The sequence below is a fragment of the Aquarana catesbeiana genome, linkage group LG04, assembly GCF_042186555.1.
Source record: "Aquarana catesbeiana isolate 2022-GZ linkage group LG04, ASM4218655v1, whole genome shotgun sequence".
Lineage (NCBI taxonomy): Eukaryota > Metazoa > Chordata > Amphibia > Anura > Ranidae > Aquarana > Aquarana catesbeiana.
The window spans coordinates 658340020-658356172 of record NC_133327.1 but is presented as its reverse complement, the minus strand read 5'-3'; the positions used below and the strand labels follow the sequence as shown (position 1 = coordinate 658356172).

The 16153-nt window shown below is 43.9% G+C and overlaps 1 protein-coding gene across 2 annotated transcripts in view; it reads right to left on the bottom strand.

The window, feature by feature from the left end:
• The window catches only part of TTC7A (tetratricopeptide repeat domain 7A), a 577716-nt gene that overhangs the window by 312411 nt on the left and 249152 nt on the right, over positions 1-16153 (bottom strand). For both annotated transcript variants that reach the window (XM_073628505.1, XM_073628506.1), the window contains one exon: positions 6801-6905. In XM_073628505.1, the coding sequence (XP_073484606.1) occupies positions 6801-6905 (105 nt within the window). The remainder of the gene's footprint in view (positions 1-6800; positions 6906-16153) is intronic.

The following is a 16153-nucleotide window of genomic DNA, read 5'->3' as shown; positions in this document are numbered from 1 at the left end:
TAGAGGGTGGGGTTGGGAGGATTGCAAGTAGCAAGCAGGTACTTGCTCCCACTTCCTCATTCCTTGCCTAGGCAAGGATGACGTTGTGCTGGGGCTAACAACCCCTACCCCCTTCCCCACATCAACCGGGGTTCACATCACACATCCCAAAAGGCAACAGGACAGTCTCCTCCAAATGACACATATGTTCAGTAGGGGGCTTGTCTATGGGTGATCAGGAAGTCACAATCTGCTTCCAAATCCAAGATGGTAGCGTGGGAGTGAAGACAGCTCCCAAATCCAAGATAGTGGCGTGGGAGCGAAGACAGCTCCCAAATCCAAGATGGGGGTGGGGAACGAAGACAGCTCGAAAATTCGAGATGGCGGCGTGGGAGCAAAGACAGCTCCCAAATCCATAGATGGCAGTGTAGGGGTGAAGACAGCAACCAAATCCAAGATAGCAGTGTAGGAGTGAAGACAGCTCCCAAATTCAAGATGATGGTGTGGGAGTGAAGACAGCTCCCAAATCTGTAGATGGCAGTGTAGGAGCGAAGACAGCTTCCAAATCCAAGATGGCGGTGTGGGAGCGAAGACAGCTCCCATTTCAGGATGCCAGTGTAGGAGGGAAGACAGCTCCCAAATTCAAGATGATGGTGTGGGAGCGAAGACAGCTCCTAAATCCAGTATGGTAAAATGGGAGCGAAAGCAGCTCCCAAATCCAAGATGGCAGTATAGGTGTGAAGACAGCTCCCAAATCCAAGATGGCAGTATAGGTGTGAAGACAGCTCCCAAATCCAAGATGGCGGTGTGGGAGTGAAGACAGCTCCCAAATCCAAGATGGTGATGTGGGTGCGAAGACATCTCGAAAATCTAAGATGTCGGTGAGGGAATGAAGACAGCTTGCAAATCCAAGATGGCGGCATGCGAGCGAAGACAGCTCCCAGATCCAAGATGATAGTGTGGCAGAGAAGACAGCTCGAAAATCCAAGATGGCGGTGAGGGAATGAAGACAGCTTGAAAATCCAAGATGGCGGCGTGGGAGCAAAGACAGCTTGCCAATCCAAGATGGCGGTGAGGGAGAGAAGACAGCTCCCAAATCCAAGGTGGTGGTGTGAGAGCAAAGAGAGCAGTGAAGACGTTTGCTTGTAAGATGACAGTGCTGGACTTCTTGGGCTGATAAGTACTTTTTTTTTCTAAATAAACTAGAACCTACAGTACTTGCAGGTGCCGATTTTTTCAAATCCAGATAGAGTTTTTCTTTAACAGAATATTTAACAGATGAACAAGAGAGCAAACACGAAAAGTTGATTATTATGGTTTACATACACATTGATTTACACTCTACCTAATTATTACTAACGGCGCTCAAATTGTGCCGATGGAAATCAATGCGGGAATTTTATCGAGCACGGATCTCAGGCTACATTAGGAGATGCTCTACATTACTGCGATGAATGTTTTGCTGAACCCACTTTGGCAGCTAAATATAATTTCCACGTTTGGATTTAATTCAAAAACGCTCCTTTTGAATGGAGTTTGTATAAACATGACAAGTAGTCATTTGCTGGGTATGTGCAGTGAAATGTCCTGGAAAATGTGAACGTATCTGTAATTATGTGCGTCCAAATTACAGTTTTGCTGCAGCAGTTGCAGGACAAAAATTGTTTGTCAAACACTGAAAAAAGATACCGACAAATGTAAGGTACGTGCAGCCTGAGGATTTGGTGTGGGGAGGGGGGTGGGAGTCAGAGGAACCAGAAACTAATGTAAAATTTCAAAGCTCCAAACATTACGACTACTTTCACACTGGGGCTTTGGGGCCGATGGCGATAAAGTGCCGCTATTTCTAGGGGCGCTTTACCGTCATATTTGCTGAGGTTTTCGGGCGCTAGTGAGGTGCTTTTAACCCCCGCTAGCGGCCGAAAAAGGGTTAAAATCGCCCGCAAAGCACCGCTGCAGTGGCGCTTGCCGGCGCTGCCCATTGATTTCAATGGGCAGGGGCGCTTTAGACGCGGCGTCGGCGGTAAAGCTACTGCTAGCGGCCGAAAAAGGGTTAAAACCGCACGCAAAGCACCGCTGCTCTGGTGCAATGCAGTGCGATTTCAGCACATTCAAATGAATTCACACTACACCTAGATCGCATGGGAGTCACACAGGAACGCGCAGCGCCCTTCATGGTGTAAACCGACATTTAAAGCTGATTTTTAGTTAAAAATATTTTTTCTCTCCGGCTTCAGTTATTTTAAATACCTGTAATGAAGGATGTCCCATGATGTGCAGGCTGCTGGATTCTGTAGAAATCTTCACTGCAGGGCTGCCCTGTCCTCTTCCTGCTGCTGAACTTCCAGCACTCTGGAGAGCAGCTTCAGGTCTACGGGTTCAGCTGCACCAAAGATGACCGTTTTCTCCATAGGAAAAAAGGAAGGAGGAGGTGTGTCCTGGTCGGTCATCTTTGGTACAGCTGAGCCTGAAAACCTGAAACTGTTAACCCCCACAGCGCTGGAAGATCAGCAGCAGGAAGAGGACAGGGCAGCCCTGCAGTGAAGATTTCTACAGAAACCAGCAGCCTGCACATTATGGGACATCCTTCATTACAGGTAAGTAATGTAACTAAAGCCATAGAGAAAAAATGCTTTTTAACTAAACTTCAGCTTTAACCCCTTCCCACCCACCCTGGCGTCCCCTTTAAAAGCTATTAACAGGCCAGGGGGGCGGGAAGGATCAGCGATCATGTGACCACTATGAAGCCCGTCTCGTTGGCTACTGATGTGTTCTTGTGACCGAGAGCTGTTTTTTTGGCAGCTTGGTCTTTGTGCTGTGTCTGCCGGACCTTCAGCCGGGCCTTCACAGCGCATGCACCGCTGACGTCAGCGGCTGCATGCAAAGTAAATATCAGGTTTAGGAGATATTAATTTTACCTACAGGTAAGCCTTATTATAGGCTTACCTGTAGGTAAAAGTTAAAAAAAGGGGTATACAACTGCTTTAAAGGGTAAGTCTAAAAATATAAACTATGTTTTATAAATAAAAAAATTTTTTCAAGTGCCCCCACCCCCCCCCCCCATTCCGGTGCGCACGCATACAAAGATGAACTGGTAACCTCTAAACATTTGTAAAGCGTCGCCTATAGAGATTTTTAAGTATTGTAACTTGGTGCCATTCCAAGAGCGTGCGCAATTTTAAAGCATGACATGTTAGGTATTCTTTTAATTGGTGTAAAATCATCTTTTATATTTTACCAAAAACTGTTATATATTGTGGGGTTTTTTTTTTGCATTAAATTTCATTTAAGAATATTTTTTCCAAAAAAAATTGCGTTGAAAAAAACGCTACGCAAATACCGCCTGACATAAAAAATTGCAACAACCAACTCTTATATTCTCTAGGGCCTCTATTAAAAATACTTATAATGTTTGGGGGTTCTCAGACATTTTCTATCAAAAAATACAGATTTTTACTAGTATACAAAAAAAGTCAGAAAAGGCCTGGCCCTCAAGTGGGGTAACGTCCAGTTTTTTGCTGGTGCACATAAGGGTATACAAACAGTTCCTATATACAGGTAAGACTGGATCTGCACTGACTTTATAGTGTGAGCAGGTTTTTAGGACATGCTATCCATTGTTACAAGCAGATTGCTTATTATGCGAGGCACCGATGCCGTTCAATTCCTGTACCAAAGGCTGTTCTCATTAAAGCTTTGGAATGGTGAGCTTCACAGCAAATGATCCGCCGCTCATGAGGGTGCAGCACCTGTTTAATTTATCAGCAGAAATGTTGTCCCGCAGGTTTTGTTAAAGCAGAAGTGGTTCTGCCTAGCCGACAAATTTGATATTAAGAAGCGGGGCAGCAAGATAATCAACTTTGTAAACATTATTTATTACCCATTGTCCCAGACACATCCCAAATGTAGAAACGGCGCTAAAGCACATCAGACATTTACAGTTTAATGGCATCAGCGGCAGGTAAACATTATTACCGGTTAGAAGCATGAAATTACTGCCTTGTCCATAGCTGCCGGATTTACGGAAATTGGAATCATTGTCTTGGCGATGATTAGGTGGTCTATGGAAGACTCACTGGGTGAGCGGTAAAGGTCTTCCAGAAAACACACTAAAATGAATAACATGTAAAAAAAAAAAAAACAGGACATGGTCTTAATAGAGGGAGACCCTGTTTTTCCTTATCCACGCTGCAGGTTCTCTTGAAGGGAACCCCCAATGGTTTCAGCCCCCAATGGTTGGCATACCCACAAATAAGTCTTCTGGATCTGGCTGCCATAGGAAAGGACCATGGCCCTGGACCTAGAAGCAAGAGAAAAACTCACCCAAGCTCTACCGCTATATAGTATAATTGATATGTAGAGTAGTCGTTGCTTTGGCTAATTAGGCTCACAAAAGATCCATAGAAAGTACAGGCCGGCAACTCGACAGCTTCTCCATAGAAAATATTTATTAAAGCATTACAGCAGTAACATCATCCAAAAATCTGACACGTTTCGGTCTTAGGCCATCATCTAAAGCTTTTGACGAAGGCCTAAGGCCGAAACGCGTCAGTATTTTGGAAGATGATGTTATTGCTGTAATGCTTAAATAAATATTTTCTATGCAGAAGCTGTCGAGTTGCCGGCCTGTACTTTCCAGGACCCTGGACCTGGTTAATTAAAACTAATAGCCAACATGTAAAAAAAACAGCCCTCGTTCACATTGGAGCGACTTGTCATGCGATTTGACAGGTCAAGTCACATGACAGGTCACAGCCTATTGCCGGAAATGCCACTGTTCATATCGGTGCGACGCCGACTTTGCACTGCCGCACTGATTTGCAAAAGCAGTTCCTGAACTACTTTTCGCGATTTTGGGTGCGACTTGAATATACATCTGTGCATTAAGCCGCACAAATGTCTTCCAAGTCGCCCCCCTAAATCGCACTGACATGCAGCTTTGAAAACCGTGCGATTTCAGATGAAGGCGCACGATTTCAAAGCCGCAGTCAATGTAAACCTAAGCTAAAGTTATGACGCCATGGAAGGCTTCCTGGTGAAAGGCTGAACCAGCCGAATTATGATCGATCTATGGATCGACTTCAGTACAAGCAGCCTGTCTTTTTTTAAAATGTTTTTGTCGTTCGATCACTGCTGGTGGCTATAGCAGTGATCATTGTATTATGATGCCTGGGAAACCTCCTGCTGTCAGAATACAATGGCTCCAAGAGAGGGATTCCCCCATTAAGGCTGGATTCACACCTATGCATTTTTAGTGCTTTTTGCATTTTGCAGATTTGCACTACAGAACGTGTTCCATAAGAAACCATGTTAACTGGACTGTAGTGCAAATCTGCAAAATGCAAAAAGCACTAAAACTGCATAGGTGTGAATCCAGCCTAACACTGAAGCCTCGTACACACGATCGGATTGTTCGCCAACAAAACCGTGGAATTTTGTCTGAAGAGCGTTGGCCCAAACTTGTCTTGCATACACAAGGCCACACAATTGTTGGCCAACAAATACGAATGTAGTGACGTACTACGTTGTTTTTTTAGCTCTTTAGCGCCAACCCTTTGGACTCCTTCTGCTAATTTTCGTATTAGTAGAAGTTTAGTGTGTTGATTCGCGCTTTTCATTTTGCACTTTTCATTTCGTTTCTGAATGGCCGTTCGTCAACCAGCCATGTTGCGGAATCGGAGGAGATAACGTGTTATTTATTATTGGCCTTGGAGTTATTGCTTTGACATTATTTTTTTGGTTGAATAATGATTTGATTTGGTATATTTTCTATATTTTTGGATGCATAAAATGCACTTTTTGGTTAAGTTCTATTGGCAGATATCATGTCTAATTTTATTTGTTTTCTTTTTTTACTGCACAATAAAAAATTGTGTAGAATAATACTTGGCTATGTGTTTTACTTCAAATGACAGCTTGGGAGTCGGCAGTTACATTTTAAAAGTACAATGTAAAATTGACAAGGGACACCAACATAATTGTATCTTTGATCTTAAAAACTACGGGATAATGGTGTTGTGTTTGTGCCCAAATAAAAAGAAAAAAAAAAACATAATAATATTATTCTTGATATCACTAGAAAAAAAAAGCCTTTGAAAATGTGTTTGCAATAACTCCATCAGTATCACCAGCAAAGCAGCTTCATTATTATCCCATTAAAGAAGAAGAGAATTGTGCGCTGGATTTCAAGAATTCATAATTTGCCACGTCACGAATGTCGATTCTCCATTATGAACGCCAGTTTACAAAACAGACCGCTTCTGGCTCGTCCTTGCTTCCGAACATGCGTGTTTGTACTTTGATCTTTTGTCCCACGGACTTGTGTACACACGAAAATCCGACAACAGACATTTGTCCACGGAAAATTTTAAAACCTGCCATCCAACATTTGTCTGTGGAAAGTCCATCGACAATTGTCCGATGGAGCGTACACAAGGTCGGATTTACCGCCAACAGCCTATCGTCACACATTTCCCGTCGGAAAATCCGATTGTGTGTACGGGGCTTGACTGTATTGATGGGGGAATCGAGCAATGGGTTGAAGGAAAGAAAATTGCACAATGTATGGCCTGCCTTATGCTGCTGGAGTCACAAGATCCTTATTTTTTTGCAGTTAGCGAAGGCAGAATGCAGGTCCCTGAGCTGACGTAGCTGCTATTTTGTGTTTCTACATTAATCCTTAAAAAATGTTCTGCTTCTAATAAATGTGGCTCCAGCAACTCCCTCTCCAGATGTAAATGCTGTACCTATTTTTAAACACCATGATAGCACACTGCGGAGCCTTGTGCATTATGTAAGACTCTTTCCTTCGGCGGACTTACCCAGTGAAGAGGCCCAATGCAGACCTTGGCAGCGAGGAGCAGAACAGTTGGGTCTGTGGGACGCAGCTTGCTGCACTCTCTCAGCACTGACACAGCATAGGAATACTGGAGGAGGAAAGGTGAGAGAGGATTAGGAGCCATTAATCATTATTTCTACAGATACTCATATAAGGATCTCTGTGTGCGAATAGAAAAATGAGGTTTTCATAATGCTACTATACTTTCCAGCTTTTTACAGAGAAAGCTGAACACTTCCCATAAGCCAATTACCCTATTAGTATGTTTAACCAAGCCTATAGGACCAAGCCTATTTTTCAAACTTGTTTACAAGATAAAATCAGTTTTTTTTTTTTTGATAGAAAATTACCGTATTTATCTGCGTATAACACGCACATTCATTTTAAGAGGGAAGTTTCAGGAAAAAACTTAAATTTTAAATAAGGAACTTTGAAGCAAAATAAGGGTCAGTGTCCATCTGCAGCCTCACAAGTGCCATCAATGCAGCCTGGTTAATGCCCACCTGCAGCCTCAGAAGTGCCATCAATGCAGCCTGGTTAATGCCCACCTGCAGCCTCACAAGTGCCATCAATGCAGCCTTATTAGTCCACATCAATGCAGCCTCACCATTGCCATCAATGCAGCAGCCTCGCCATTGCCATAAATGCAGCAGCCTCGCCATTGCCATCTATTGACTTCCTATTACAGAGGCCACCAAGTAAACAGGAGATTCTCACTGTATGTAATCTGACGGCACTCATCCCGCCCCCCCCCCCCCCCCCCCGTTGCCTCCGAGGCAGCTGAAATTGAAGTATTGGCGTATAACACGCACACACTATTTGCACCCGATTTTCATGGTGAAAAAGTGAGTGTTATACGCCAATAAATACAGTACTTAGAACCCCCAAACATTATATATATATATTTTTTTTTTTTTTTCAGACACCCTAGGCCTAGAGAATAAAATGGGGGTCGTTGCAATACTTTATGTCACAACGTATTTGCACAGCAGTCTTACAAAAGCAATTTTTTTTGGAAGAAACACACTTTTTTAAATTAAAAATAAGACAACAGTAAAGTTCGCCCAATTGTTTTCTATATTGTGAAAGATAATGTTACGATGAGTAAATTGATACCCAACGTGTCACACTTCAAAATCACGCCCGCTCGTGGAATGGCGACAAACTTTGGCACTTAAAAATCTCCATTGGCAATGTCTATAGGTTACCAGTTTTGAGTTACTGAGGAGGTCTAGTGCTGGAATTATTGCTCTCACTCGAACGATCGTGGCGATACCTCACATGTGTGGTTTAAACACCGTTTTCATATGCGGGCGCGACTTACGTATGAGCTCGATGGGACGGGGTGCTTTAAATTTATATCTATTTTTTTTCTTATTTTTTTTCATTTAAGATTTTTTTGAGTCACTTTTATTTCTATTACAAGAAATGTAAACATCTCTTGTAATAGAAAAGAAAGCATGAAAGGACCTCTTAAATTTAAGATCTGGGATCTCACATTTACACTTAAATGCATTAAATAAATAAATAAATGTCTTTTTTTTTTTTTTCCGCCAACATTTTTTTTCCCCTTTAAGACCATTGGGTGGAAGTGACGTATGACGTTGCTTCCGTCATCCAATATTATGGAGCTAAGTGGGGGCCATCATTCCCTCACTCGGCTCCATGTCTCAGAGGGGAGAGGACTTCTCCCTCCCCCGATAAAAGTGATCTTGCGGCCAATCCGCCACGGAGACCACTTTTATCAAAAAGAGGATTGTCTGCCGTTTAAAAATATCTCTGCTGCCATAACCCCGATGTTTTACGTCAAAGTACTAAAGTAATTTGGAACTCTGATGCAACTTTGGATGGGTGTGACTTGGATGTGACTTTGGCTTTGACTGTTGCACAACATTGATAACAATAACCACCTGTCAGACCGCCCACCATACATATATACTGCGGCAGGGCGGCCGCTCTGTGCCAGATCACGTACCTAGTTCACTAGAAACTTCAGGGATCACACACACAGCGGCGGGTACCATGGACTCGATGTCCACCTGCATCCGCCGATTGTTCAGTACACAGGCAGAATGGCGATCTATGTAAACAAGGCAGATCACTGTTCTGTCAGTAGGGAAGGCATTGATCCTGTGTTCCTGCAAAGTAGGGATATGGATCTATGTCTTCCAGTAGTAAAAGCACCTCCCCAACTACACTGAAACACAGGCTAGGCACACATTTAACCCTTTGATCGCCCCTAATGTTAACCCCTTCCCAGCCGGTGTCATTAGTACAGTGACAGTGCCTATTTTTAGGACCCTGTTGTAAGTGGGGGGCTCCCTGGGGACCCTGATTTAAAGCGGTTGTATACCCACTGACTTTTTTTTTTTCCCTACACCTGTAAGGGAAAGGGCATAATGAGCTAGTATGCACCGCATACTAGCTCGTTATGAGATACTTACCTTGGAACGGTCCACGCCGAGGGAGCTGACATTTCCCCTCGGTGTGTCTTCCGGGTATCGCGGCTCCGGCGCTGTGAGTGGCCGGAGCCGCGATGTCGTCACTCCCGCGCGTGCGCACGGGAGACTTTTTTCCGGCAAGGGCCGGCGGCTGCTGGGCTTTCAGCCGAGAATCCCCTGTGCGCATGCGCCGCTGCAGTCAGCGGCTCATTGCGAAGGGAATATCTCCTAAACCGTACAGGTTTAGGAGATATTTTTTTTACCTACAGGTAAGCCTTATTATAGGCTTACCTGTAGGTAAAAGTTTAAAAAATAGGTATACAACCGCTTTAAGGGGGAGGCTCTCTGGGGACCCTGATTTAAGGGGGAGGCTCTCTGGGGACCCTGATTTAAGGGGGAGGCTCTCTGGGGACCCTGATTTAAGGGGGAGGCTCTCTGGGGACCCTGATTTAAGGGGGAGGCTCTCTGGGGACCCTGATTTAAGGGGGAGGCTCTCTGGGGACCCTGATGCAAGGGGGAGGCTCTCTTGGGACCCTGATGTAAGGGGGGGAACTCTCTGGGGATATATATACACACACACACACGTATATTATATACATTTGTATGCCCGCCCAAGCGTATGACTTTCTTTACTACACTGCTATGGGCTATAGCCCCAGATCTTTTGTAGAACTAGCAACGCCCCTGTAATCCAGTATAAGCTTAGAAAAATCTCCTTTCATACTGTGAGTGCTGCCTGTCTGCTGGCCGTTTCTTTACACAACTCCTTGAATGGGGCCATGTTGCAACCAGCAGTGTGCACGGTAGCGATGGGGTGGTACAGCATTTTGAGGGTTAAAAATAGGTGGTGAGCAAGCGACATATCACCGCAATGCTGCCTGCCAAATGCCCTCTGAAAGCGTTCCACAGTGAAACGGCTATTTTAGCCTCATGTGTGAATGGGCCTTTAGGGTTTGTGCTTGAACATATGTACAGCCCTGAGTGGCTGCATGCCCCTGTTCAGGCGGATGATCAAGGGAACGGGGGGATTAGAATACCCTCTCTATTTGTCCTGTAGACTGTTATCACCGAAAGTCAAAAATAAAAGAAAACCCCAAATTTTGAGTTTTCACTAGAACAGGAATAGAGGGGAAATCTGAGGACACTAGTTTTGGTGAGAACCAGGTATTTCTTCTCACTTCCTCTTTTGGCTATGGGACAGGAAGTGAAGGGAAATCACCCCAATAGAACACATTTTTTTTTTAGAAATTGTGTTTTCTTTAGTCCTTGCCGTAATAAATAAAATATGTACAAAACCGCTCTAGATTCCCTATGAAGGGTTTTCAAGGATGTTTCCCATCACATAACAAAGGAACAGCAAGGAAGTCTGCTTCTCCTCCCTCCTCAGCTTGGTAATTAAGCATATTTATGGTTAAAATGCAAAATCATATACTCATTTCCACAGTATATTTTAATTATTTCCAGTCTACTCCTATTACTCTGAACAATCTCGAAGTTTGTAAATTTACTTTGTGAAGATCCCCACACATTCACTTCTATGAATTCTGTGACAAAAAGTCACTATCACCTGTGAGTAGGCACTGCTATGTCACACATTTCAGAGAACCTGCCTTCTGTACTACAGAGGTGCCGAGGCGAGGAGTTTACCCGCTTCCCACCCGGCCAATGTACATAGACGGGCAGGTGGACGCTTCACTGTTCGAAGTGGACGTACCCATACGCCCCTCAGAACGGACGCCCGCGCACAGCCCCAGCGGCGCAATCCTGTGATGGTTGTGATCTTCGCATACATCCAAACACAGATCGTGATATGGGTGCTGTGATTGGCCCTCCCGATCATGTGATGGCTGTGTCCAATCACAGCCCGCACAGTGTAAACAGACACGTGTCTCTGTGACAGCTCTCTATGTAAGGAATGATTGTACACAGAGAGCTGTCACAGGTGACACAGACGGCAGCCATCCCCACACATAGTACACCAAGCACCACTGTCCCATGAACATCTGTCACAGTGTCCCCAATGTACAAAACATCTGTCTATGTCCAATCAACATCTGTGCCAGAGCACAAAACATCTGTCATCCCGAATATGATGAAGTTTGAAACACAAAATCATAAATTATAATATAATAAATAAATATAAATAATTTAAAAAAAATAATAATATAATGATAATAAAATACATTTCCCTCACTATCGCTCAATTCTGCAAGTGTTCTAATTTACTATCGCTGTTTTCTAGCTGGTCTAAAGCCACTTTTGACGTAAAGGGACACTTTTTGGTTGCTATGGACAATCTCAAGTTTCCAGGCCGAAAGAACAGTATATATCATATAAAACTGCATGCAGGGCATGGGACAAAGCACTGGGGACAAAAGGGATGTGAAATGGTTTCATACAGTACTGTAATCTGTAAGATTACAGTACTGTATGTATTATGATTTTTACATTCTTTTGAATTTGCCACCAGGCTCCGCCCCCGTGCGTCGCGACGCTCGCAGGGAACAGAGCCTGGTACAGAGGGGCTTCGGAGGAGGACGGAGCCCGCAGAAAGCACGGGGGAACATCGCAGGATCCTGGGGACAAGGTAAGTATACCGCACCAGGATCCTGAGATGTAATCCCGAGTGTGGCTCGGGGTTACTGCTAATGGTGGTGAAATTTAACCCCGAGCCACACTCGGGAATACTGTCAGGGAAGTTAATATAGGCTTACCTGTAGGTAAAAGTGGTTGTAAAGGGTGTACAACCACTATAAGGTGGTTATGGAAGGAGGAGCCAGTGCAGAAATCTCTGCTTGCAGGCAGCACGGTAACATGGGATATGTAGTCCTTAGAAATTGAGGAGAAGCTGCAAAGCGTTCAGGGAATCCAGGAAGTTGTGTAAAGAGACGGCCAGCAGACAGCACTCACAACATGAAAGGAGATTTTTCAAGTTAGCTTATATTGGATTGTCAAAAACAACTATGGTTTGCATTGTTATTACAATGATGATGTTAGAAAAAGAAAATGTAAGCTGGGACTATAATCTTCCTTTAATTTCATTACAAAGATTGATGAAATATTCTATCTATCGAACTACCATAACATTGCGTCCATGGGGACAATGAAAGGGAATAAGCTGACCCCCACCCAGCTGCTTTACTTACCCCGTCCACCCTCTTCTATGTTTACTACGACCACATCCAAAGCTTCCTGGCCTCAATACACAGAACTGTGCACACAGATCTAAAACTGCCAGCAAATTAAAGCTGGAAATCCCTGGACAAATATACTTTTATTAGAAAAAGAAGAATCTCCACCTTCCTGTGAACAGAAGTGACTTCATTTTACGTAGTTCTAATTGAAAATCATTGCAGAGCCAACAAACCGGCGATACAATGATCTCTAGTGTTGTGTTTATTCAACTTCCTTCACTGATCAGTATTTAAAAAGAGAACTAAACTCTCTCAATCAACATTGACTATTTTTAATCTCTATGCTGCTATCATTAGTAAATAGATAGAAAGGTACATTATATTTACTTGTTTTACTCTTTTTTTTTTTTTTTTTTTTACATTTCTTCAGTTGCTTCCTGGTTTCTGGCCTAGGCCAAAAAGATGTCATACATTCCAGGAGAGTTCATGGGAGGAGGGGCTTTCTCAGCTTAAAGCGGGAGTAAACTCTCCCCCTCCGATGCTTCTTTTTAAGGATTCCATTATATTAAGTTCTTACTACACATTACACAGTATAAATCATCCCCAATCGCATATTTCTTACTTTTATAACTACTTAAGTCCCGGACCATTTGGCTGGCCAAAGACCAGAGCACTTTTTGCGATTAGACACTTCATCGCTTTAACTGACAATTGCGTGGTCATGCGACGTGGCTCCCAAACAAAATTGAGGTCCTTTTTTCCCACAAATGGAGCTTTCTTTTGGTGGTATTTGATCACCTCTGCGGTTTTTATTTTTTGCGCTATAAACAAAAAAAGAGCGACAATTTTGAAAAAAAAGCTATATTTTTTACTTTTTGCTATAATAAATATCCCCAAAAAGTATATAAAAAAACATTTTTTTTCCTCAGTTTAGGTCGATACGTATTCTTATACATATTTTTGGTAAATAAAAATGCAATAAGCGTTTATTGATTGGTTTGCGCAAAGGTTATAGCGTCTACAAAATAGTTGATAGTTTTATGGCATTTTTATTAATAATTTTTTTTTTACTAGTAATGGCGGCGATCTGCGATTTTTATTGTGACAACAACATTATGGCGGACAGATCGGACACTTTTGACCCATTTTTTGGACCATTGTCATTTTTACGGCGATCAGTGTGATTAAATTGCACTGATTACTGTAAAAATGACACTGGCAGTGAAGGGGTTAACCACTAGGGGGCTAGGGAAGGGTTAAGTGTGTCCTGGGGAGCGATTCTAACTGTGAGGGGGAGGGGCACATCACTGATCATAGCTACCGATCACAGGGAGCTATAATAATTGACAGTGTTACTAGGCAGAACGGGGAGATGCTTGTTTACATTAGCATCTCCCCGTTCTTCCTCTCCGTGAGACGATCGCGATGGCACGGCGACAAATTCAAAGTGACGTACGGGTACGCCCATTTGCCTGTCCATGTCATTCTGGCGTGTGCCGGTCATTATGTGGTTAAGAAGTTTGAAAATTTCTCCCTCCCGGGATAAGCCAGCGCCATCTTAAAGTATAACCAAAGGCAAAACCTTTTCTTTATTTTTGGATAGGGTGGAGAGCGATTAGTACCCCTGTCAGGTTCTTTTTCTGTCTGTGCTCCCGTTAGGGAGATTTTCCCTCTCTATTTGTACTATTATCATTGGAAGTGAAACTAAAAGAAAATACCAAATGTTGGGTTAGCCCCAGAAAAGTAATAGAGGGGAAATCTTCAAATGGGGACACTAGGTCTGATGACCTGGGGGTCCCCAAGGGTTTCCCTGAATTTTCAGGGATTTCCTCTCACTTCCTGGTTTGGCTATGGGACAGGAAGTGAAAGTAAACCTCCCCAATAGGGCACAGATGGCAAAAAAATGAACCAATAGTGCTTATAACTCTATCCCAAATCCTTACCCTATCCAAAATGAAAAATGTTGCTTATAGTTCTAATTTAAGTGTTGACTTCTGAGTCCGTAGTCGAATGCACTTCCGCCAGTGGCGGCCCGTGCATAAGGGGTGCATGGGCACCGGCCCACCATCCATGCGTCCGGCCCCCTGATCTACATACAGGGCACCAGACTATGGGTTCCAATGGGGGGGGGGGGTGAGTGTCTTTTTGAAGCACATAATTAGAGCCCCCCGGCGCCTTTAAGACTGAGAACTCAGCTATCTAACACCACCGATCGCTTGGTTTTCAGAGCTCCGTGAGCAGAGAACTGGTGACTGTCAGTCACAAGCTCTCTGGTCTGCCCCCCACACTCACATGAGTGCTGAGCTATGGAGGGGCTGGGAGCAGCTGGCTCCAGGTATGTGAGCGGATCCCGATTCCATTGAAAGTACAGGCCGGCAACTCGACAGCTTCTCCATAGAAAATATTTATTTAAGCATTAAAGCAATAACATCATCCAAAAATGCTGACGCGTTTCAGCCTTAGGCCTTCATCAAAAGCATATAAATATGACATTAAAAACAAGTATATATAAGGGAAGCAGCCCTTGTGAGGTATGAAGGGCATAAATCACTTAATTAAAAAAATCAACTCATTAATTGGTTACACGTTCCATTGTCGTGATCTTGCCCGAGCCTGGACTGGCTCTGTGACGTCAGTAGACAGCGAACATCAGCCCGCTGTCTGCTGAAAACGGGTAACAGGAGTGCAGAACGAACTGTACTCCTGTGATGCACAGGAGAAGTTCAGCCAAATGAGCTTCGGATATACTTCTCCTTTAATGTTTAGGCCAAGTGCAATGAACCTCTATCTCAAACCTACCGACACAGGTTTGCTGATCAGTCTACTCTTGCTTTTCATTGCGCATCACTTGCACTTCTGTTGTCTGGTTTGCTTTTTATTATTATTTACTGTATATACTCGAGTATAAGCCGACACGAATGAAAGCCGAGGCACCTAATTTTACCACATTTTACCACAAATTTTACCATTGACTCGAGTATAAGCCTAGGGTGAGAAATGTGCAGCTACTGTAAGTGGAAAAGAGGGTCAACAATGCCCATTTGCAGCCTCACTGTGCCCATTTGCAGCCATAGGTCCCCCGAACTTCAAATTCGGTAGTTAAGGGTTCCTAGATGCCCCCAAGCTGCAGCCAAAATTTGGGGTCTCTGGACCCAAAGGGTCCCAAAATAACATTGCTGCAGACAGTTGACCGACTTTGGGGCCCCGTATCTACTTTGGGGCCACCCAAATTTGGTGTGCAAACCCAGTGAAACTAGCACTACAACATATCCATAGCTGGGGTTCCTAGCACCAAGTGGCCCCGAGATACGGGGCCCCAAAGTCGGTTCGGAAAATGTCAAGCACTTTTCTGCAGCAGAGAATGACATTTTCCTAAACCGACTTTGGGGCCCTGTATCTCGGGGCCACTTGGAGCTAGGAACCCCAGCTTTGGATATGTTGTAGTGCTAGCTCTAGTTTGCACACCAAATTTTGGGTTCCTAGCACTAAGTGGCCCCGAGATACGGGGCTCCAAAGTCGGTTCGGAAAATGTCAAGCACTTTTCTGCAGCAGAGAATGACATTTTCCTAAACCGACTTTGGGGCCCTGTATCTCGGGGCCACTTGGAGCTAGGAACCCCAGCTTTGGATATGTTGTAGTGCTAGTTCTAGTTTGCACACCAAATTTTGGGTTCCTAGCACTAAGTGGCCCCGAGTGGCTCCAAAGTCGGTTCGGAAAATATCATTCTCTGCTGCAGAAAAGTGCTTGACTCGAGTATAAGC